The following is a 24646-nucleotide window of genomic DNA, read 5'->3' on the forward strand; positions in this document are numbered from 1 at the left end:
GGGAACTCAAATGATTGAAAAATATTCATATAAAATGATTATAATACTGTAATGTAATACAAAGTAATAAAGAAAATACAAAATATAAAGAAAAACAAATTAACCTGCACTTACATTTGAAAACTGAGGCAGATGTGAGTGGGACAGAGGGGAGAGTTATTGTGTAGCACGGCCTTTACTGTCACTTAGCAGAATCATTGCTGTCTATTTATTGGCTCACTGAAGTCTTTTTCTTTTCATGCAACTTTATCAAGGAACCTATTCAGTGACACTTGCTTTTGCCACCTTTTGAAGATTTCACAGAATGTGAAATCATTGCTTGCACTGCTACAGCCTTATTGGGTGGTGCAAAATTTTGCATTGTTTCGTAAATCTCCCTAATCTCTGAATTGATGGATTCCTCTGCCTTTTTCTTCACCTTCTCTGCAGATGATCACCTCCATAACGTTGCTATTGGGAAACGATCACCTGCAGTGCTACAGTGAGAGAACCATAGACTTAGTTGTGATCATGTGACAGTGTATTGCAAGACATTGCTCATTTATCAAGTTAAAATATATTAGAAATGTTTGCTCATCTTGTGGAGCACTCACAGAACAAGTTACTCACAATCCAGAGTTTCCATGTATTTTTCTTATTTTATAAAAATTTTTATCTGTATGATTTTGGAGCTACTTTTTTTTTCCAGTCTTAATTTCTGAGGCTAGGGAGAGAAACCTGAGAAACATATAGGAAAGGGTGGGGGTGCAGTAAAAAAGCACAGATTTAAATTATAATGGAAGCATAAAGCTTAGTTGACAGGAAAGAGCCGAGAGGCTGTAAGGTGCTGATTAAAGTACAGAGATAAATGGCAGTAGCTATCAGGACCAACCTCTCTTGATGACTTTAGACTGTTTTGCTTATACCACTTCTCTGACATGATTGATAACTATATATGTAACCAGTTTTGCAAAGTAGAATTACACAGTTTTCACTATTCACAGTAGTTAATGTTTTGTAATCACTGCCGACCCTGAATTAGAAAATATTCCTTGTTCATAAGGGAAATACGTGATTATTTCTTGAGAGATGTGGGTCATAACATTTTTGAAAACCGGTTAATGCATTGGTTTGCATGTATTGCAGTTTTCAAAAACCTTAATATGGTATATAGTTGATTCATTACCATTGAACTCCAGCCAAGAGCACAATAACTCATGCATGAATAAAGCCTGTTTGATGTATATTTTCTCTAGAAGTCACATCATAGCCTCTTTGTGCTTAGGACGCTAGAAAGCATTTCATCAATGCCAATTGGGTGCCCTTTTAAGCATCATATTCAACAGAAGGCACAAAAGTGTGACACTAAATAGAACACTGAAAAGGCACTTATTTACATACGGGAGCTGAAGCAAGAAGGTAGATTGTTACCTTATTCTCAATATGAATACACCAGAAACTCAGATTTCTCCCAGTTTTGTACATGTTTATCAAGTGACTGAAAAATGTGCTATGATTATTGATTTGGGGCTTACATATAAATTGTGCAGAGGAAGTATGAGGAACACCTGTATAAACTTTATTTTGGCTTTAAGACCCAATTAATTAAAGTTACTTAAGTGTTTTTATAATGATTATTATACATTAGTGTAAGCTATTTTAATAAGTTCTTTACTGTATACTACTGTTCATTAAATACCTCCCTGTAGATAACATTGTTATTCTATACTTTCTAGTTTACATCAAATATATTACTTGGTTTTAAGAATTCTTGTAGATAAAATACATAAAGATCTTAATGCAAGTTTCTAATTGATAGATTCAAGTGCAAAAAAGTTGTATCTAGCTCACAGTCATGCCGGCTGTAAGTTCAGTGTAGAACCCATATTTCTAACATGATTCATTGTATCTTCATATATCTTCTTATTGTATCCAACATAATTTAAGTTCATAAAATCTTCCTGGAAAGCAGTTTGGCAGTATAGAAAGGCTCTAAAAACACTCTTTGATCTCTCCTTTTTCAGTTTTTAAAATTTCTTTTAATTCTTATTAGTACATATTTGCAGAACATAATGATTATATTCATCATTGGACATGTACATACATGCCTTAACTCTTTTTTATCCCCTTCCCCTTTTTTCTTTCTCCCTCCCTCCCTTCCTCCCGCCTTCATCTCTTGATCCCTGTCCCTTTGGAAAATGTCGCTCTACTTTTTGCCAATTATGTCTTTTTATTTTACTCTTTAAAGAAATTATGACATGTTAAACGGGACTTATAGGATATAAGGGCCAAGATTTATTTAGAAGGATGCGTCTCATAACATTATTTATAATAGGGGGAAAAAATGGAAGCACCTTGAATATCCATCCCGAACAGAGGAATAGTTTTATCAGTTATGCTATGTGTGATATGGGATTAAATAACCATTCAAATGCTTTTTTAAGACAATACAGTCTCAGTATAAAAGGGCTAAGTTATATTTACAGAGATTCCAAGTTAAAAATATTACAGGGAAAAGAGCTATACGTGAGGACATAGGAATTTCAGAAATTATCATTGGTTTTATTTCCTTATTTCCAAAGAAAGAAATTTAGATTTGTTAACCTTTCTACTTTCTTCCTTCACTTCTTAATCCATTAATTTATTTACTTTTCATTTTTTTTCAAACCATTTAGAGTTAAGTAATACCTTATGGACTATTTCAGTTGTATTCTATACATGATATCAAGCTTATTGAGCCACTGAAGGCACTACATCTTTAGTAAATTTTATCTATTTATAATATCACTTATTGAAAGAATTGTGTTGAGATTTCCAGTGTATTGATGTATTGGGCAGGTTGTCTTTTTGGTTGTCAGTTTTTCCTTGACATATTGTCAAATAAAATTATTAAATGCATATAGGTTTAGAATTAATTCTTTCTAATGATTTGAACCTAGAAGCAGTGTCTAGTGACCCATGGTAAAAAAGCACTAACAACATTTTATTTTAAATAGTATTTAAAAATTTCTGTAATCTTAAATTTTATGAATGTCTCTTGTAAGTAGCATACAGCGTATAGGTAGATATTAGCAAATATCCAGAAAGTTGATATTAAAGTTTGGAACCAGCTTACCTCTAAATTTGTGCTTGTTGAGTATGTATCGTCTTTGGCAGGGGGGTGTTCTATTAATAGCTTAGCACCACGTTTTTAAAATAAAAAAAAAATTTTAGTCAAATTTTTTTATAGGTTGATTGATTTCTGTCTTGGAGGTGAAGTCTAAGGCCGTGTACATACTAGACAAATGCTGTACTGCTGAGTTACAGCCTCAGCCCCTGGGCAGTCATTTTTTATTATTAAAACAAGTATGTGTTAACAAAATGTTAATCGTTGTCCCTTAAATTTTCTTATGCAGTATGTTTTTCAGTATATAATACATAAATGGAAGTTATATATGCACATTATATAATATAAAAAAAGAATGTTTTCCTTTTTCTGAAAATTATACTATGATCTCTGAATTCTTTGTTATTTTTCCTACTTCATGAATAAAATTATCCTTTGAATTATCTTTAGCTGTCATCTTGTACATAATCTTATCTCTCATTATTGTTTTTCTTAGTCTCTCTATGCTCTATGTATTTATCTTTATAAGTTTTTCATTCCATTGTTAGATAATGGTTTTGTTTGGTTCTGTTTTTATTTCTAGAATCACCCTTTTCATCTGGTTCTAATATCTTTAAGCTCGTGTTTTATAGGCTTCATAGTACAAATTAATTATGAAACATCCTCAGTTCATTTGATGTTCTCTAGGTTTTATTTCCTCTGAGACTGGACTCTACTTTGTGAACAATATGCATCTTTATTTTACTTGAATTTTTAAGTATGTTAACATAGTTACACCATTTTCATCTTATTCATGATTAACCTGGGCAGATTCATTGAGATTTTTATGTTTTCTTAAAGTTTTTTTTTTTTTGTCATATTGGTACCAGCATAGTATTTCCCCAGTGCTAGAATTCATTTAAATTTCTATGCATTTTTCCTTTGCCTTAGCAAAGAGAGCTCAGTTTTAAATTCTTGTTCCAGTAAACTTCCTGAGATCTTATTAGAAAGTCCATTCTGAGTTTTTATTCTGCCTCGCCTTAGAGACAGCATATTGGGATTATCCCCCACAGCTTAGTCCTGTCACCTTATTAATAACAAATTAATCATAATTGAGATGGTTTGGTAATTTTTCATAGTTAGTGGAGGACATTCAGGGTATTCAGGGACTTTTGTTCCTGAAGAGGTTTTCTAGATTTGTTGATAGTTGGTACTCACTGTCTTCGTGTTTTGGGGTCTAATTACCTAGTGTGAAAAATGGCAGTTTTTGTTGGTCAGCTCAGACACCTGTACTAGTAAACCACAGACTGGGTGGTTATAACAATAGAAGTTTATTATCTAACAGTTCTGGAGGCCAGTAGTCTGATATTGGGTTCCAGTGAACATTCTTTTCCTAGCTTATCAGAAAATTGTCTTCTTGCTGTGTCCTCTCATTCACCCTCATATCAGGTCACAGTTCTGGATTAGCATTTCACTTTTATGAGCTCATCCTTAATTAGCAACTAAAGTCTATATCTCTAGATATAGTCACATTAGGACTTCAGCATGATTTTGGCAGGGGGCACCAATCTATTAGTCAAAGGTCAGGGTGGGAGATGAGAATTCTCAGACATTTCATCCTCATCTGTAGTTTTACCTTCTACTTGTAGAGGTATAGTCAGGCCTAATTCAGTTACTGTGGTAGGCAGCTAACCTCACCAGAGTTGTCATCCTTTCTTGGCCTTCAGTTTTGAAATTTACAGTATAGTGAAGCTTGTCTCTTTCCTGAACTTGTTGATAATATTTTGGGGTAATAGTTGGTTTGATTTAATGCTTTGGATTCATTTCGTTGGTTACTGTTGTAAAGAAATTTAGTGCATAAATTTCAAACTGTTATCCTAGATTGAAAATCTAAATATGTGTCTTTAAAAGTAACCAAGTTAGACCTACTGCCATCAAAATAACAACTAAACAGATTCAAAAGTTACATGTAAAATATGATTCATAAACATTTAAATGAAAACAATGACAAATACTTGTTTTACCTGTAATAGGCATAGACATATAAGGATAATAACACTCTCTTGCCTCTGAAATTGACAAGGTGTTTTTCTTAGTGATAATGCAGCAGTACTAATCAAGCAATCACATATTGCTATTGGGTTAAAAATTTGTATCTTTTTATCAAAAATAATCTGACAATATAAGTGTATGCAATAAACCTTAAAAATATTCATTCCACATATATTGTTTCTATATTATTCATCTAGGAAACTCTAGTGAGTACCTTGGAGTGGCAGAATAGCATGGGTAATAAATGTCAGGAGTTTAATAGTTACTTTACCTCTAACTTTGCAGTTTTGGACTTAGCCTTTGCTGACTTTTATCATATTAAGTGGGGATAGCAGCAGAATTTGTCATAGGGTTCTTGTGTGGCTTATGTGGCACCTTGTAATAAATGTAATTTATTATGTTAATTCTAAATATACTATAATCCCAGTTATAGTTAAAAATGTAGAATACCAGAACCAAAAAGAGTTTTTTCTGGGTTGTAAAATTATTGTTTTGTTGTTGCCTTTATGGCTTTTTAGTTTTCTGGTTTTCACTAATAATCATATCAGTAATAAAAACAGCTATATCATTTGTAGGGAATTTAAAAATTTTAATTTCAGTTTTTAAAAATTTTAAAATTAGCTTGTTTAGCTACTTAAGGCTTAGTTCAAATTATCTTTCAAAGGTAATCATATGTACCTTTAAAGAGCAAGTTAAGTTCATCTGGTAATTAGTCTTCAATAACATTTCAAATATGTAATCATACACTGAGCAACTAGCTGGCTCAAACTCAGGGTCTTATGAAGTACATCTTCAACTCTTTATTTTTTGTTTTGAAACAAGTCTCTTAAGTTGCTAGACTGCTCAAGTTGGACTCAAAATTGGCATCCTCTGCCACACCCTGACAACGTGGGGATTGCAGGCATGCATCACTACACTTGGCTTATTCACTGAGTTTTAAAGTGTTAGATAAGGCTACATGGTTTAAAGTTTATGAAGAAGTCACAGTTTTACTTTTTATATTTAGTTGTGAATATAATGGGAAAATATTTTGATTTAAAAATGTGATTTTTTTGGGGGGGTAAGTGTTTTGTGAATTATAAATTTGTAACTCATTACTTTCTTAGGTTCCTTAACTATAGACACATCTCAATTTTTTATTTATTCACCTTCCATTCCTTGCCAATAGTGTTGCACTTTTCTACAACTTTGGAAAATCTTGGAAGTCAGATCCAGGGATTATTAAAGCTACAGAAGAACAAAAGAAAAAGGTAGCAGAATACTGTTTACATGTTTAACTGCCAAATTAGTATTTGCAAGATATTTTGAGTACAAAGAAAAAAACTGTCCTTTAGAATTTAAAAAAGTTTCATACTAAATTGAAATTGTGTTTATTTTATTTGGTGTTTACCTTTGTTGCTCTTGAATTTGTCTTTACAATCCCATAACATTTTATAATTTCATATTTCTGTCCCTCACAAGCCTACTGTGATTGCTTTAAGAGCTAAGTGCTCTATCCAAATGTTTAAACATCTCTGTAAACCCCCAGCAAATAAATGCATTCTGCAAATGTTTGTCATATGAGCTTATAAACTAGAAGCTAGTAAATGGATAGTACAGACATGCCATTCCAGTATAAAATATTTGTATTTTATACAAATGTGTGATGGGGGCATCTTTTCACTCTAGCCCAGGAGCTTGAAACCAGATTCATAAAAGATGTTATGTAAGTAGAGAATTGGACTAGAGACATTTTGCATAATTTTAAGAGCTGTTTTATTTAGTTTCTTAAAACAAATTTCTTTAAATCATTCCTATCCACATTATACAGACAGTAGCCAATTCTTATGGTTTAGACTACATAGAAATTGCTACTCTGATATTCTTTAGTACTGTTCATGCTGTAATAAAATGAAGTAAATGCACAAAATATTTCATTTCTTTTTAGCTAAAAACATTGGGAAATTAAAAGATGAACATCATGTTTACTGATTCATAGTGACAATGTGTTAGTGAACTTTATTTAGTTTTAAATAAATTTTTTTTTTAATTCACAGACAATAGTTGAACTTGCAGAAACGGGAAGTCTGGACCTCAGTATATTCTGCAGTACCTGTTTGGTAGTATACCCTTTGTTCTTTCTTCTCTTCTCTTCTTTTGAACAGTAGCATAGTATAGACCATGTGGGGTGAGGAGAACAAAGAATTTCATTTGTTGAATACAATTTTCTTTCTCCCACATGAAAAAGCACCATTTATTCCATGGTTCAAGAGGAGAGATAATAAAGGTATCTCTTTTTCAATGTGCTTACTCCCCTGTAGTAGACCTTGACTATACTTAAGATTCAGAAATACAGGGGCTGGGAATTTAGCTCAGCGGTTCGGTGGCCTGCCTTGCAAGCGCAAGGACCCAAGTTCAGTCCCCCCCTCCCCAAAAAGAAATACTTTCATGCATATTATTTTCTTTTTAGCTCCTAACTTAAATAATATTTAAAGTCAAATGTTTACATATAAGTAACTACATTGTAAGAAAATTTATTCTTGAATTTTTAAAAAGTCACAGTGGGAAAATTCATTAGGTAATTTTTCAGACAACATGGCTTTCCAGCAAGTTTAATTTGAGTATTATTTTTTTGGAAGTATTTGTACAACTTTGAACACTTTTATTGATTATTAAAGGGATCATCATTGGGCCGGGGGTTTAGCTCAGTGGTTCCACCTGCCTGCCTGCCTCACAAGCACAAGGTCTGGAGTTCAGTCCCTGGTACCTATTAAAAAGTCATCATCTTTGACCAAGTCATATATAACCAAAGATGTATTTGAATTTACATAGTATTTGTTTATGAAATCAAGTATAGTACAGTAATACTGGCATTGATTATTTTATTGTAGACATCAGTTTTCTGTAGAATCATATTTTTGTGTTGTGATTATTTTGCTTTTTATAAGTATGTGAAAATTGTATCGACTACTACTATGATTAAATCATTTCTACATGGAAGTTGAAGGATTCTCAAATCATACATGAAACTAATGTTCTTTTATAATTTGAGTTGTATATAAATCAATATTGTTTCATTAATAATAAATAGTTGGCTTAGTTTAGGATTACAGAATAATTGGGGGGTAACTGGATATTGAAGCCCAGGGCCTAGTGAATACTAGGCAATGGCTTGGTTATTGAGCTATATTCCCAGTTCTTTGTTTTCCTCTCTTAGTTTTGAGACAAGGTCTCACTAAATTCCCCAGTGTAGCCTCAAACTTACAATCCTCCTGCCTCAGCCTCCTAGATAGCTGAGGTTACAGGTGTGTTCCACCACATCTGGCTCTTTATACATTCTTTATGTTGTTTCACAGCCATTTTTGAGCAGTTATGATTTGAATATTTAAAACATATACTGCTTTACTTTGGGCTATAACTTTAGGTATGAACTATGTATAGTCATTCATTCTTCACAGGTATTCCTTTTTTATATTTAGAATGTTTTTATATACTGCTCTTCCGTGGGAATACTCTGTTCCACATAATCAAGTATGCAGTGTGGATGTACTTACCATATGGCATATTATATAATCATTCAGTGAAGATAGCTGTTACTGTATATTCAGGAACTTTGAGACCAGGTTGCTCTATTGTTCAAAATTTTGACTAGTATAATTGCCCAAAGAAGAATTGTAGCTGAGGGTTAGAAGTGAGGGTAGTTATTTGGTATATTCTCTTGGTTTCTCTTAAGTAGATTTCATCTCACATCTGTAATGAAGAACAGCTTCCTTTCTTGGCCCACAGTAGATCAAGAACTGCACAGTCCACCTATCTATACCTTTTCCTGAGTTCTTCAGAACAGTGTATAACCTTCTGGAAAATAATGCAGAAATGGCAGTGCTTTTATTGAAACACCAATATGAGAAGTGATGGCTATTACAATTTTTCTATCATAAGCTTATTACTAGCTCTTCTGGCATTAGAATTGCCAGTCCTTTTAAGATCACCAGGGAATTTTTATATTCTTTGGCTAATTTAGCATCAATTAGTATAAAAAGCATTTCAAGGCACTTAACATAGACACCATAACCGTGAATTCTTGTCAGTCATGAACTGAGTAATGAATTTTTTATTTTTTTTGCAAGAGAAAGTGACATCAAATCTACAAACATATTCTGCTTTCTTATATATGGTCATAAGTTCTAGCAGAGGTAATGCTAAACCTTAATCTGAGATTTCAGGAAGAGAAACAAATATGTACACTTACTGTTTTTTGCTTGATTTGTTACCTTGGGAAGTCGCTTTTATTAGCTATTTTGAACTTTAGAAGATTGTTTTATCCCACTCTAAGCTGGCCTTCCTTTTATTTAGTGACAGTTTTACTTATTAAAGCCCAGTCTTATAACCATTAGTTAAACAGGTCTTCATTTTGAAGTCTGGAGAGTGTTACCTTTCTATTTAGAAATTTGATAAATATGAATTAAATACAGCATCACTCATCACAATATTGAATTGATCTTCAATTTATAGTTGTTACTTTTGTAAATTGGTGATTCTGTTCCATTTTTGAGAATTTGTAGTCTTATCCTTTTAGTCCTTGTTACTACAGTTGAGATTTCATTAAAACAAAACAGTAATTCTTTTTTGTTTTTTTTTTTCCCCCAGCTTTAATTGAGTTTATTGGTACATTTTAGGCATACAGTACAGTTACATTCATTGTTGGGATCTTGTACCTCTACATGACAAGTCTTGATTCTCATTTTTTCCCCTTACCAGTGCCCGCCCTTCACCCCCTCCTCCTCTCCCCATCTACAAACACTTTATTTTCATCACTTTTTTGTTTTTAATTGAGGGGAAACAGTGGTGTACTCTTGTTCAGAAAGTATAGTTTTGTGTTTTTATAATTGTATTTTGAGAAAATAAATGTCCACCTTTTCATTCTTGTCTGGAGTGTTTTTCATAATCCTTTATTGTGCCTATTAACAGATACGGAAACCAGTAAGGTCCAAACACTGTGGTGTGTGCAACCGCTGTATAGCGAAATTTGATCATCATTGCCCATGGGTGGGTAACTGTGTAGGTGAGTTACATTAGTAATTTCTAAATAACATTGTTCATTGAAGTTACTTTATCTAATGAAAGTATACAATATTAAAGTAGATGGTAGAAATTCATTCTTATATCCTCAATCCCAATCCCAAACCCCCATTACCTGCTAGTTGATAAAACAGCTACTCAATTCAGAGAGGAAAAAAATTACCAAATCATTGTTTAGAGAAGATTGATACTGTTTCTCTATACATTCTCTCTAATGCTTTATCTTTCCTACTTTTTCCATTAGTAAGATTGAAATTAATAAGGAGGCAAAAAAGTTTTTAAAATTAAATTATAGAAAGCATAATTTAAAAAAATTTTATTGATACATATTTGATTACCTTCATTGTGAGGAGTTGGCACATGTACATAGCACATCTCAATTCCCTTGATTTCCCCTCCCTTCCCTGTGGCAGCATTTGTTTTTCTTTCTCCCTATTCTCCCTCTCTCTGTCGTTTTCTTCTTTTATTATCATTTATATTGATTTTTATTTATAGTTTGGGTTTCTCATATAAGAAAAGTTGGAATTGTTTCTGCATCCTCTGTTTGGTTCCATTGATCACCTGGGTTTTTGTTTTGCCAGTACCATGCTGTCTGTATCACTGTATCTTTGTTGATTAATGTTGTGAGAACTATATTGAACATTTGTTTGAAGGTTAGATTCAGTGCTGATATTTCTTTGTTGATTTTTGTCCAGTTGATTTATTTGTGACAGATATTGAGGTCCTCACTTTTAACTGTGTTGGTATTTACCTGATTTTTTTTATGTTAGGTTCAGTAGTGTTTGTTTTTTGTTTTTTGAGATAGGATATTGCTATATATTTAGGCTGGTCTTGAACTCACTATGTAGCCTAAGCTGGCCTTGAACTCTTGACAATCCTTCTGCTTCAGCCTCCCAAGTGTTGGGATTACAGGTGTGTACTACCACACTTGGCTCAGTAGGGTTTGTTTTATGAAGTTGGGTGCACCAGTGTTTGGAGCATATTTGTTTTAAATTGTTATGTCTTCCTGTAATTGTTCCCTTAACCAATATGTGACCTTCTTTGCTTCTTCTGATCAGCTTGGGCTTCAAATCCACCTTGTCTTAAATTGTGATAGCTACTTGGGATTTTTTTCTGGGTTCCCATTGTATGGATTATTGCTTTCAGGCCTTTGTATTTTTTTTTAATTATTTATTAAATGTGTTTCTAACATACTGTATTTTGTTGGGTTTTATTTCTTGATCCAGTCTACTAATCTATATCTTTTGATAGGGGAGTTGAGACCATTCACATTAACAGTTATACTAAAAGGTACTGACTTATTCTTGTCATTTCATTATTTTCTTGTTGCTGATCCCCATGCCACTTTCCTTAACTGCCTACTCTGCCTAATAAATTCATTCTGTTTTTGGCTTTATTAGGTTCATTGTATCTTTTTAGGACAGTGATTGTGAACCTTGAAGAGTGTTCAGTGATACAGACAGCCCACTGTGGCGTGTGTACCATAGACTCTTCTAGGATATCCTTAAGAATTTCTTTAGACAGCTGGTTTGGTGATTATGAATTTCTTTAGGTGCTTTTTATCATAAAAGTATCTTTTTTTCTCTCAGTTTTAAAAGATAGCTTTTCAGGATATGTTAGCCTAGATTGGAAATTGTTTTCTTTTAGGGCTTGAAACATTTTGCACCAAGGTCTCTTGGCCTTTAAGGTTTGTGTTGAAAAGTCTATTGTAATTTTCATAGTTTAGTTTTACCTTTGTAAGTGATTCTTTTCTCTAACAGCTTTAAGATTCTGTTCCTGTGTTGGGCTTCAGGTATTTTGACTATGATGTGACTTAAAGATGTTCTGTATTTGTGGCTATTTAATATATAGATAATTATATATATTTAATTCTTTACCAATTTTTGGAAAGTTTTCTGCTGTTATTTTGACAAATAGGTTTTTTTATGTCCTTTGTGCTGTGTTCTGATTTTTCATGTACTCCAGTTAATCTTAGATTTGTCGTCTTTGCATCATTTAGCAGCCGTTTATATTCTCTTAATGTTTTTAAGGTTATCTGTGAGTAAAACATCTCTTGAAAGCATCTCTTACCTTCTAATTCTGTTATTTTGTCTTCATATTGATCACTTCTATTGCCTGTTCTTTATAATTTTTGATCTCCTGGATTTCTGTTTGGAACCTTTGCATGGATGTACTTACTTGCTAAACTGGTCATTCGTGTTTTTTATTTTGTTTAGCTCAGCTACCTTTTCATTAGTATCTTCTATAAGCTCCCTGATTGTTTTATTACCTCCATGATCTGATTATATTTTCTGTGAGCCTGATGAGCACTTTATTGATCTCTTTTAATCTCTGTTATCCTTTTGAATAATTTGGTTGTGTGTCTTTTGCTCTCCTCCCCCTCAATACCCCATAGTTCAGCTTTGGGGGAGTTGGGAGTTTTGAGAGGAATTTTTTTTTGCCTTCTCTTCTCTTGTTTCTATTGTTTTTTGGATTTTTTTGTTTTGTTTTGTTTTCTTATATTTGTGGTTGCTAATAGTGGAAAGACTTTGTTGCTATTTTGGAGATTTCTTTAGTCTTATTTTCATTGATACTCTCAGGGTGTAGTATTTATAATCCTTTACCTCTGCCCTAAGATCTCATTCCTTCTATTAATATGGGAAAGGGAGATATAATATAATTGGCCCAGTGCCCAGTCTAGGACTGGACTACAGTATTATTAATGCTACAAAGATAATCTCGGTTTTGGCATAAAGAGAAAACCTGTTGATAGCAACAACTATGCCACTCTGGTAATAACAAATAAATCAGTAATAGTAATATCATTCAAGACAAAATGGATATTGACAAACCATAAGATCTAACACTGTACTGCCCTTACTTTAGAAAAGAAATGTATAATTATAGTATAAATCGAAGACAAAACAAATACTGACATACAATATTTACTAAATGCAATAACTATACCTCTGTTAATAGAAAAGAACTCATCAGTAACAAAGTCAACAGTCTAAAGATTAATAAAGTTTTAATGGTTATAATATTAGACATATCGAGGGTTGAGAATAGGAGAATGCAAAAAGAAAAATTTGAAAAATTAAACAATAGATGGAAAAGAGAAAAGTAAGACAAAAGATCTGTTATAGAGTAGAAGGATATTTATAAAATTAGATAAAAGTAACAAAATACACAAGAAATCGATAAAAGAAAAAGGAAGAAAAATATGGAGAGTAAAAATAGAAAAAAAGAGAAAGAAAAAAGAAAAAAGGAAATGAGTCTAAAAGTAGGGAAAAAAATGTTTTTTTCTAGTACACGGATTGAACTCAGGACCTTGTGCTTGTGAGGCAGGTGTAGTACCACTGAGCTAAACCCTTCCTGGCCCTTTTCTCTTTATTTTTGAATGGATGATTTCCATCTAGGACCTGCTATTTTGGAGTCCAGCAAATCTTGGTTTTCTCCACCTAGCCCTACAGGAGCCTGTGGGATGGTGAGGTCCACCCCTTATTTCAGAAGCCCTTCTGTTTACTCCACGCTTTGGCAATGCCAATGGCAAGACCTGGTCTTGCTTATGTTGATAGATAGGAAAGGTGATCAGACCTCAGATCTGTGCTACATGTACTCAGGAGGGCAGAAGGTTCAAGTTAATCATGTAGTCAGGCACTTTCAAACGCAGCAGTTTCTGAGCACAGCTGAAGCCTGGCCTCCAGGGGTGGGACCAATTCCTTTTCCAGCCTAAGTTAAACTTGGGGTAATCTTTCTAGCTCACTCCCTGCCTATGCTGTCTGCCGTAGGTGTCTCATACCAGTCATTGTGGAAAGGTAACACTGGAGTGAAGTTGTGTTTTAATTGTTCTGAGTCTCAGATTTAAAAGTATCTACTCCGGATACCACAGGGGTCCATGCTTGAATCCCTCTCTGGTTTGTTGCCTGCTCTTTGAAAGTCCTCTCAGAGTAAAACTTTACCCTGTTTTTGGAGTTCACACAGATGTGGGCTTTGCTGCTGTTTCTCCCTGGATCTCCTAGTCCTGGGTACTTACTTTTGGAGACTGTGGTTTCCCCTCCCTATGAGCCATGAGAGCTGGGCAGAGAGTCCACATTGTTTGCTTCTTTTCTCTGTGTTGTGGACTATCTTTCCACCTTTTCTGTAGCATCTAATTTTTCTGTTAGTTCCTTCTCAATTCTCACTGATCTGCTTCTCTTCTTCTTCAACAAGTTATTTTTCACTCTTTGGTTTCTGGATCTTGGAGAGGCAGAATTTTGCTACTGATCCCTACTATGCCATTTTCTTTTCCTCAATGATTTTATGTACAGAAGCAGAAAGGAATGACATATAAGAACTATCTACACCTTCATGTTTAAGAGTGGTATAATCTGAGGAGATGAACTAAGTGATCTGAGAATTGGTCGTGGAGAGTTTAAGAAGTGACAGAAAGGAAATAATTAAAAGGAGACACTAGAAAGAATCCATGCTATTGCACTAATGAACAGAAGGAATCTACTTCCTCCAATACAGATTAAGAAGAGATTACAAAGATTGTGTGAATATTGGAATAGCCTTTGAAAAGTTGGATTGTAAGGCTTATAAAAGAAAAGATAACATAAGGCTGTTTTAAACCTCACATAACAAAGACTAGGACTGAAGGTTAGGATTGTGATTTATTTTATTCTTTGGGACTCCTTTGCCTTTGGAATAAACATCATTGCAGTCATATCTTTTTGTATTTGGAATTATAAGCAAAATGGTATTTATAAGCATTCATGTTTTAAGGGCTCATTAAAACATTTATTAAACACTTATTTTCTGGAAAACCATTTTGTAAAATAATTAATATATGTGATTATTGTCCAAATTATAGCATATTTCATAGTATACCCCCAAAAGATATAAGTTGTTTTTTCTTAGTTGAAATGTTCATGGCTTCTGTGTTCTTTAGGTGCAGGCAACCATAGGTACTTTATGGGCTACCTATTCTTCTTGCTTTTTATGATCTGTTGGATGATTTATGGTTGTATTTCTTGTGAGTACAATTCATTTTTTTGCCTTCTTAAAATATAAATGTTTTACTCAGATTATAGTTACTATATTATATAATGGTGAAAGTCTTAACAAAAATATAGTTTGGGGTACCATATGACACATCAAGGAAAAAGATACAGATCTATCAAATATGTTCCACGTATAATACAAGCAAACAGTTATTAGTTAACCACCTTTTAATACATGTGTCCTTTGAGAAACATAGCTGTGTAATAGGCTTTGAGAAGCATCAGGGTAGAATACACCAACATCTCACATTATGTGCTTATGTTAGTTTAGTGATCCATAGAGTGAATGATTGTACTAGTTCTTTCTAACCAAATAGCTGGGAAATAATACTTTAACTTTGCACAAAACTTAAAATATTTTGAAAAGTAATATATAATTCTTGCCTGTTGGAGAATATTAGTAGGTATCAGAAGTTACCCTTTTTTAAGATAAGTTTTCACTCATTTGATTTTATAGATGTAGTATCTTACAAGAAATTATGAGTTTTTATTGAATTGAGAACCCAATCTAGAAGAGTTTAAATGAAGATGTTAATATGTTTCGAGGCTTGGGCAAGGTTAACATAAAGTTGTATTATATCTTCATTAGATTTTTATTGGATCTTTATTAGATTCTGGTTTAAAAAGTCTTAGTCCTTTTATCCCCTGATATATTAAAAATAATCAGTGCTATTGCAGTAATGCAGAAAAGGAGGTTATCTCCTCAAATAGAGATTAAGAAAAAGATTTGGTTAAAGAGCTTGACTTAATTTCTGGCCCATCACATCTGAAAGAGCACAGTTTCTTTCCAATGAAGTAATTCTTTATGGTAGCAGCCATCAAGGAGTATGTCTATCTCACTGAAGTAATCTGGTTATGTTATTTGCCCCACTCCAAAAATTCTCATCCATCGTCTTTGTTTAAAGAAAATGTTCTTTCAAGTACTGTATGTATGGAACACCAAATCTGTTTATTCTGAAGATACACTAAATTTTTTTTTCAAGATTTGCTGATTTCTTTTCAAGATTTGCTGCTGCTTTTCCATTCTTGTGTTTGGTAAATACTTTTTTCATTAAAATATAATGAAGTTATTTAAGAGTATAAAAACATTAGCTATTGTATGACATCAATTAAACAGACTGTTATGATCATGCTTTCTAGGTGATGTCAGCACTCATGCCTACATGAAGTGCTTCTTTAACGATTATTAAGTAAAGGTGAGTTTCTTGTCTTCTGATTTTAGACTGGGGACTTCACTGTGAGACCACTTACACCAAGGATGGATTTTGGACATATATTACTCAAATTGCTACATGTTCACCTTGGATGTTTTGGATGTTTCTGAACAGTGTTTTTCATTTCATGTGGGTTGCTGTATTACTCATGTGTCAGATGTACCAGGTATGTGCATTATTAGTTCTTTAGTGTGCTGAGAAACATGAAGAATTTTTCTCCTTGTTTAAGAAATAATAATGTATTCTTAACCACTTGGCTTTTTAAGAATTTTTATTTACTTTCACTTCTGTTTCCCTCTTGTCCTCCTTTGTATTTTTCTATTATAAATTTCTTACTTTTAGTACTGCTTTCAGCACAATTTTTAATTTGTAATTCTTGATTCAAATATACACAGTTGCATGTGTTTGAGCACAGATCTCTTTAATTGTGTATTCATTTTAGTGGTACAGCATAATTAAATGCAAAAATCACTTAATTCAATACTTTAAAATTAAGGGTTCTTAAAAGGTTCATTCTGAAAGAGCCTGATGGAAAGGTTTTCTGTGCACAATACCTTGTAACCTGTTTTTTAATATCTTTCACATTTAACTGGTTACTTTTCATAAAGTGGTAGTTCGTGATAGAAAACCAAAGATTTCATCATTTTCCTCTCTATCCTAGATTCCTTGAGAATTAATTTTTTTAATATTAATTATTCAGAATCATGGGTTCTTTTCTTTCTTCTTAGATATCATGTTTAGGTATTACTACAAATGAAAGAATGAATGCCAGAAGATACAAGCACTTTAAAGTCACAACAACATCTATTGAAAGCCCATTCAAGTATGTGCAGATTTATAAATTTAGTATTTTCTTTTATCTTACAAACTTCTTAGCAAGCTCAATAATTATCTAATATATTAGAAGAAAGTGTTTTTTTTAGGTATGGCAAGAAAATATTAGATAGGGAATATATCTTTTACTGGGCAATATGATAACTAGCTTTTAAATGCTAATGAGTATAAGATTTCTGAAGAAGTGGTATGGGTTACTTCATAACAGTTCATTATATCAACTATATACAGTTCATCATATCAACTGTATAACTTTGTTATAAATGTATTTTTAAAATTGCATATAATCTGATACCTAGTAGTGGCTCATTTACATGAAATATTTAAAATTTAATTTCATATGTTACTACATGCCCTCAGGCTTTTATAGTATTATTAATTATTGCAAACTTTTACATAAAAACAAAGGGAGGGCTGGGGATTTAGCTCAGTGGTTCCACCGCCTGCCTCTCAAATGCAAGGACCTGAGTTCAATCCCCAGTACAAACAAAAAAGGGGAGAGTTCTGTAAATATAATAATTATATAAGATGTAAAAATAGTTTCTAGAAGTATTAGAGAAGTCCTAAAATTTCCTGAACTTACCCTTTACCTTTTTTTTCCCCACTTTGGTACCAGGGATTGAACTCAGGCCCTTGCACTTGGGAGGCAAACACCGTAACCACTGAGCTAAATCCCCAGCGCAAAAATATTTTTGGTTTTCTTTGTTTTGTACTGGGTATTGAACTTGGGTCCTTCTGCTTGCGAGGCAGGCGGCGGAACCACTGAGCTAAATCCCTGGCTCTACCTTTCTTTTTAAAATTTTTATGTTGGTCCTCTGCCAAATCATATATATATATAAAATGATTATTTTGTATTTTATTTCCTTTTTCAATTTTGGAGAGTTTCTCTCATCCAAAAAAATCAAGATTTTTATCAAAGTAATGCAGAAAAATTTTATCAAAAATGCAGATTTGAGTAATTAAAATATAATTGTGTTACCTTTTAAATTAACGAAAAGAAAGTTGTTTTATGGAGACACATGAATGATACTTTTTTTGTAAAGATAAACCGGTTCTTTCTGGCCAATAACTTGAGCTTTTAAGCTTAGAAAAAAATATGTTGAACACCAAAATTATATTTAACTCTGTACTAACTGAATTTTATCATCTGTACTAACTGAATTTTTTTCTTTTGGGGCGGCTTTTTAGCCATGGATGTGTAAGGAATATTACAGACTTCTTTGAATTTCGATGCTGTGGCCTCTTTCGTCCTGTTATCGTGGACTGGACCAGACAGTATACAATAGAATATGACCAAATATCAGGATCTGGGTACCAGCTTGTGTAGCAACATCTTTATCCTATGAAGCATATTGCTGAGTGGTGCCTGAAAATTGTGTCTGTCCGTGTCTCTCTCACACTCGAATCCACATCCTTGAACAATAATAGCATGCTATGTGTAGGGCTAACAGTGAATTTTACAGTCTTTTTGTCAACACTTTTATTAACAAAAGTCAACATGGACAGAGCACACTGCCACTTCTGGGAAGATTAAAGATCATAAAAAGGATTTTAATGGTTCTTAATGTGGGAATTCACTACATACTCAACTTTTTGGTTTTGTTCTCATACTTTATGAAAAAAATTATTTTTTCTGTTGACCGACATTGTATACTGATCAGAAATGTTCTCTTCTAACTGAAACTAAGTTTATATTATATTGGCTACACTTTATGATGCAGTCTACTAAGAGAATTGCATCTAATTCCAGAGTTATATTGAATGAGACCATTTTGTACATTTTAAAATGTACACGCAAAACTGTGATTTTAAAAAATCATGGTTTTATTAGGGATATACTGTAATGTATCTTCAAAGGCACAAGAAAATAATGTTCACAAAAAATATGCTGTTTTATCAGTTGTTACAATGCCAGTGTATTTCTAGTTCATTGAAATAATTTGTAGTAACCTTGCACTGAGGTTTTATGGTCTAATAATGAAGCACTTGCATGAGCATAGTAAGTTATATTTTGTTCAAATTTAAAAGCCCTACTAAGTGCATGATATACTGCATAGAATGTATACTAGCAGATACTATCCAATGAAGCATAAATTAGAATAATTTGATGTGCAAACAGTCCAATTTTTAAGAGTTGAGGTGAGATTTTTAAAGGCAAAACAAATAAGCTAATGCAAAATTCTTAGTAATAGAGGTAAATGGATATACTTTAAAAACTCTGAACTTCAAAATAAATTGTAGAAAATAACAGTTTAAGCTAAAGATGGAGCATGATCTCTGTACATAGCATATGTGAATAAAAGAAAAGCTAATGGGGTGGTCTGGTTTTTTAAATGACCTATCAGAAAGTAGGATTTAATCTCCATTATTTCACTTTTCCCAATATTGAATATGTTTTTTAAGTTTTTTAATGCTGAAACAATTTCAGAAAGATATTTTTACTGTTAAATGTGATGCACTGATCAATTTTTGTTGCAGCATTGCCATACCCTCATGGTAAATTACTAGTCACTACTTCCATGAATATTGTTTACAGAGTGAGACTTGGTTTAGTCCTCTTAAATGCTGTAGCAAACTGTGGTTCGAGCAACCTGTGGGAAACCTGTGAGAGGGAATGGAATAGGGAAGAGGGAAGAAGGGAAGTCAGACTGATGACAGATCCTAGACCAGTGTAAAGAATGTGTATCTGTATATAAATAATTTATCAAATACTTTTCTTTGTGTCGATATATGTGTTTTTAAAGCTGCTCTTTTCATTTTATCCAAGCAAAAAGAAAAGGGAGATAATGAGCTTCTAGTGATGTTCAATATTGCTGTTAATAGGCATTATACCCCACAAGTTCACTGCATGTCTGATACTTGGAACAATTAGAATGTCCTGTAAACTGCAGATTACAGGTATTAAAGCAATCTTTGGTATACCCGCCCCTTGCCTTAGTAAGAGGAGCAGTGAAAATGTATATAGTCGATGTTCAGTATTTCCAAATACTACCATTTTTATATAGTAATTTCTTTGATCACAAGTCACCCATAAAAAGATTATCCTTAAGTGTACCTGGGTGTTTTAATAATAGAAAATTGGCAATAGTACTTTATTTTTGAAAAGGGAAGAGATTCGTGTGGGGTGGCAATAGCATTGTGCCATTTTATCATAGATTGTAAAAAATCGGTTAACTTTGCAAATGTCACTGCTAGTTTTGACTAACAATTGGGGGAAATTCTAGATAATTTTTAAATTCAAAATTATTTATACAATGCTAGGATTTGTTTTAATTTTTTTGTATTTTGAGCCAGTTCACATGAAGACTCATTTGCAATTTTTGTCTAACACATTTTTATCAACACTTACAAAGTGGTAGTTTTCTCAGCATTTGAATAAGAATGTTGTTACCATGTCTGTCTTTGTGGTACAGTATTCTTTTTAGTGCAAATAAATGTCTCAATTAAATAGACAAAAGACCCCTAGATGTATAAATACTTGGAAAACATTTGCAGTGAAAATGCTGTAGTACTAATTATTTCGTAGACCCACTGAATTCTCGTAACTCAGAAATGGTCAGATGGTGAGGAGCCACCTACACAGCAGTGTATCATCTTGTTTAATTACTTTGTAGGTTCTATGTATAGAATCATTTTAACCCAGCTTTAAAGTTGGGGATGAAGGCAGACTTTCTCGGAATAGTTCTTATCAGCTTAATTGGATACTTTTAACAAATAGAAATTTAATTCTCAGCTGTGAACTTGCATTACTTTGGAGTTTTTTTCATTCATATTTTTTGTTTTTTTAGGAATTTGAAATATTAATAGGTATAAAACAACATCATTACACTTAAGCTATGAATGTTTTTATTTTATACTTTATTTATAACTGTGCCAAGTATTATTTTGCTACTTACTGTGTTACTCTGTGGAAAGAAAAACCTGTAAAGTGTTTAATAATTAGTTCTCCTTACATAAATTAAACCTGTCAAAATTTTGTAAAATATTAAGCAGAATAAATATTGACTCTTAAATGTGTGCTTGTTTATAATTTCATGCAGTTTACTTAAATTGATGAAACCATGGTAATACCTGTAATGTGAAGTGATTATTCTGTATATTTATATCTTAGACAACTAGAAATCATGAGGCATAAGATTGTAGAAAGTAAAAGTTTGTGTATTAACATTTTCCATTTTTTTGTGTATGCCTGTGTGTGTGTGTTTGTGTATTTCCAGTCTTTTATTTTGTTGACAGGGTCTCACTATGCAATTCAAGCTTGTCTTAAACTTACCGTGTAACCCAGGCTAGCCTTAAACTCAGTGATCTGCCTTAGCCTCCTGAATGCTGGGATTACAGGTGTGTGGCACCACACCTGGCCTTTGTATAAATATTTATAAACTTTATTCTGTAGAATTGATTAGGATCCTTCCAAGCTATATGAATCCTAAGGTTTTGTTTTTTTTTCAGCTTTAATTGAGTTTATTGGTACATTTTAGGGATACAGTACAGTTACATTCATTGTTGGGATCTTATACCTCTACATGACAGGTCTTGGTTCTCATTTTTTCCCCTTTTTCCTGCCCTCCTTTCACCCCCTCCTCCTCTCCTCATCTACAAACACTTTATTTCCATGTTTTCATTGTCTCACATTTTTTTTCTTTTCCCTTATTACCTTTCCCCTACCCATCCCACCTTCCCTACACCTTTAGCCCCTTTCTTCCCTTTTCACAATGTCAGTAATCTTATTAGGATCTTATGTATTATTGCAGTTTATTCACACCAGAGAAACTATTCGGTATTTACACATGTGTGACTTATTTCACTTAATCCTAAGTTTTTAATGTATGCCCAAAATATTACAAAATGAAACTTAACTAAATATTGATCTTGGTTACTTGAGAAGGTATATATGGCAAAGAAACCTTTGAAAATTAAAAAAATTAAAATTACAAAGGGGCCCTTTTCTATTGTTCATATTTTGGTTTATGATTCTAGGAGTCCATAGATATATAAACAAATGGTGCGTGTCAGAATATGCTTCTTGTTAGTAAATCTTGAGTTTCTTAAAGTGCTTTTTCTAAGAGTTTGTTATTGAATGTATCTGTGACTTTTAAAATAGGAAAATCTGTAATTCTGAAACATTCAGAATATCCATTTATCTAAGGCACCTAGGTCACAAATTCAAGAAAACCAAATGTTGCTTTTACAAAACTTGCTTTTGAAGTGGACATGAATGTTTTGTTCAGATAAATTTTACTAGAATGTCTCTGTCATCAAATGTTTCCTAGGATTGATCTCCTACCCCTTACTGGAGATAGAACTACATCACACTGTATCTCCAGCCTTTTTCCAAATTTTTTTTCTCTCATTGAGTTTATTGGTACATTTTAGGTATACAGTACAGTTACATTCATCATTGGGATTGTGTACCTTTATGTGACAGGTCTTGGTTCTCATTTTTTCCCCTTGTCCCTGCCCTCCCTTCACCCCCTTCTCCCCTCCCCATTTACACTTTTATTTCCATATTCTCATATATTTTTCTCCTTATTACCTTTCCCCTACCCTTCCCACTTTCCCTACACTCCTTTTCTCCCTATTTCACGTTGTCTATTATATCTAGTATCTTATGTACTGTTTTAGTTTTCAAACCAGAGAAATTCGGTATTTACATGTGACTTATTTCACTTAGGAGTATATCCTCAATATGTATCCATTTTCCTATGAATGAATCTAATTTCTCATTTTTTTATCAAAATTTTTTATTTTGAGAGAGGGTGTTGCTAACACTAATGTCTAGGCTGGGTTTAAATTTGGAATCCTCGCCTTAGCCTCCCAAAGCACAGGGTTTACAAGCATGCACCACCATGCCCAGCTGATACATTTTTAATAAATGGCAATGCTTTTAGTACTCCCAGTGCATTTCCATTTACCACATCAGAAAGGATCTTGGTTGATGCTTCTCCTGCTTCTTCAGTCTGTAGGTTTTTCACCAAATCTAGAACATTTCTAGTCATCATTTCTTGAAGTATTTTTTTTCCCCTTTTTGGAAATTTCAGTTACATGTACAGTGGATCACTTGAGTATTTCATACTTCACTGTTTCAGGTTTTTTTTTTTTTTGCAGTTTATTTCATTCACATGTCTTATAACATCTACTTGTTCATTAACACAATTCAGTATTTTAATGTTACACTATAGTTGTCACCTACTCTTTTAATGGACCTTTTTTACATCTTAAGTATCACTTTTTGAAAATAGTTATGGTTTTTACTATCTCTACCTGCTAATTTTCATATCTGGATTCTGGATTGATTTTGATAGATTTTTTGCCTTCATCCTTTTTCCCAATATAGGGGATTGAACCCAGGAAGTGCTGAGCGACACCCCCAGCCTTCACTTACTGACAAGACCCCCTAAGTTGCCCAGGCTTGCTTAAACTTGCTGCCCCGCTGCTTCAGCCTTCTGAGTACTTGGATTATAGGCATGGACCTGTAATGCTCAGCTACCTGGTAGTTTTTTGTTAGATGTCATACCATATCAATTGATTGCTGGATATTTTTGTACTCCTATAAAAATGTTGGGGCTTTATTCCGGGACTCAGAAGTTTTGATCCTTTTAGGTCTTTTAAAATCTGGTAGGCAAAACAATAATAGTGTTCAACTTATATCCGATTACTCCCCATTTTAATGTAAGAGGTGCTTACACTCTAAAGCGAAAACCCTGGTAATTATGTTTCTGTCTTGCTGGTGTGAACAAGTACCTTGTCACAAAGAGTAGTGAGTTTTTTGCCTTGGACAGTACATACTTGTTCCATCAGAACACTGCTGAAGTGTGTGCTCTGCATAATTCCAGGGTTCTCCGCACGACTCAAGTTCTGTGAAGCCGCCATGGTGTGTGTCCCCCACTCTGCTCTGTCTCAACTCAGGATGGCTTCCAGCTGTGTTCTCCTTCCTTGCACTACAGCCTAGAACCTCAAAGCAGTAGACTTTGGTAATTTGTAAGACTGATTCCATTTTTTCCCATAACTATCCTTTGTCGTCTAATATCCAGTGTCCTGAAATGTTTTTCATTAATTTGCCTTTGTTCCCTCTTATTTTGTTTTAGCTGTAAGAGAAGTCAATTAGTTTTTAAATTTCCAATGTAGAAAATACTAATAAATACAACTATCTCTTTGGACTTAAAAAACAGTATCTCTTTGGACTTAAGATGAAGAGGGGTTATGAGGAAGAACAGTTGGAAAACCAGACAGACATTTCCATAGGTAAATTTTTTCATAGACAAACTAAATCAGTATTAGGATCTCAAGGCCTTCAATACAGAAGTGTGCACTGTTAATCTACAAGGCTGTATATAATCACAGCTCTTTAGTGGGAAGAATCTGGACACACTTTAAAACCATCACAGGTATTCTTTTTCTTT

At 33.2% G+C, this 24646-nt stretch overlaps 1 protein-coding gene across 8 annotated transcripts in view; it reads left to right on the plus strand.

Annotated features, from left to right (window-relative positions):
• Zdhhc17 (zinc finger DHHC-type palmitoyltransferase 17) overlaps positions 1-24646 on the plus strand; it is a 78339-nt gene that overhangs the window by 52759 nt on the left and 934 nt on the right. For 4 of the 8 annotated variants that reach the window (XM_033763791.1, XM_033763789.1, XM_033763793.1 and 1 more), the window contains 7 exons: positions 6242-6366; positions 7153-7215; positions 10064-10157; positions 15087-15170; positions 16421-16578; positions 17141-17235; positions 18435-21233. In XM_033763791.1, coding sequence (XP_033619682.1) covers positions 6242-6366; positions 7153-7215; positions 10064-10157; positions 15087-15170; positions 16421-16578; positions 17141-17235; positions 18435-18573 — 758 coding nt within the window. In that variant the 3' untranslated portion in view covers positions 18574-21233. Of the gene's footprint in view, positions 1-6241; positions 6367-7152; positions 7216-10063; positions 10158-15086; positions 15171-16420; positions 16579-17140; positions 17236-18434; positions 21234-24079; positions 24489-24646 lie in introns of those variants that run through there. The other 4 variants (XR_004517290.1, XR_004517289.1, XR_004517291.1 and 1 more) reach the window with 4 other exon arrangements.

The sequence above is a fragment of the Fukomys damarensis genome, unplaced genomic scaffold, assembly GCF_012274545.1.
Source record: "Fukomys damarensis isolate Sample0158 unplaced genomic scaffold, DMR_v1.0_HiC HiC_scaffold_15, whole genome shotgun sequence".
Taxonomy (NCBI): domain Eukaryota; kingdom Metazoa; phylum Chordata; class Mammalia; order Rodentia; family Bathyergidae; genus Fukomys; species Fukomys damarensis.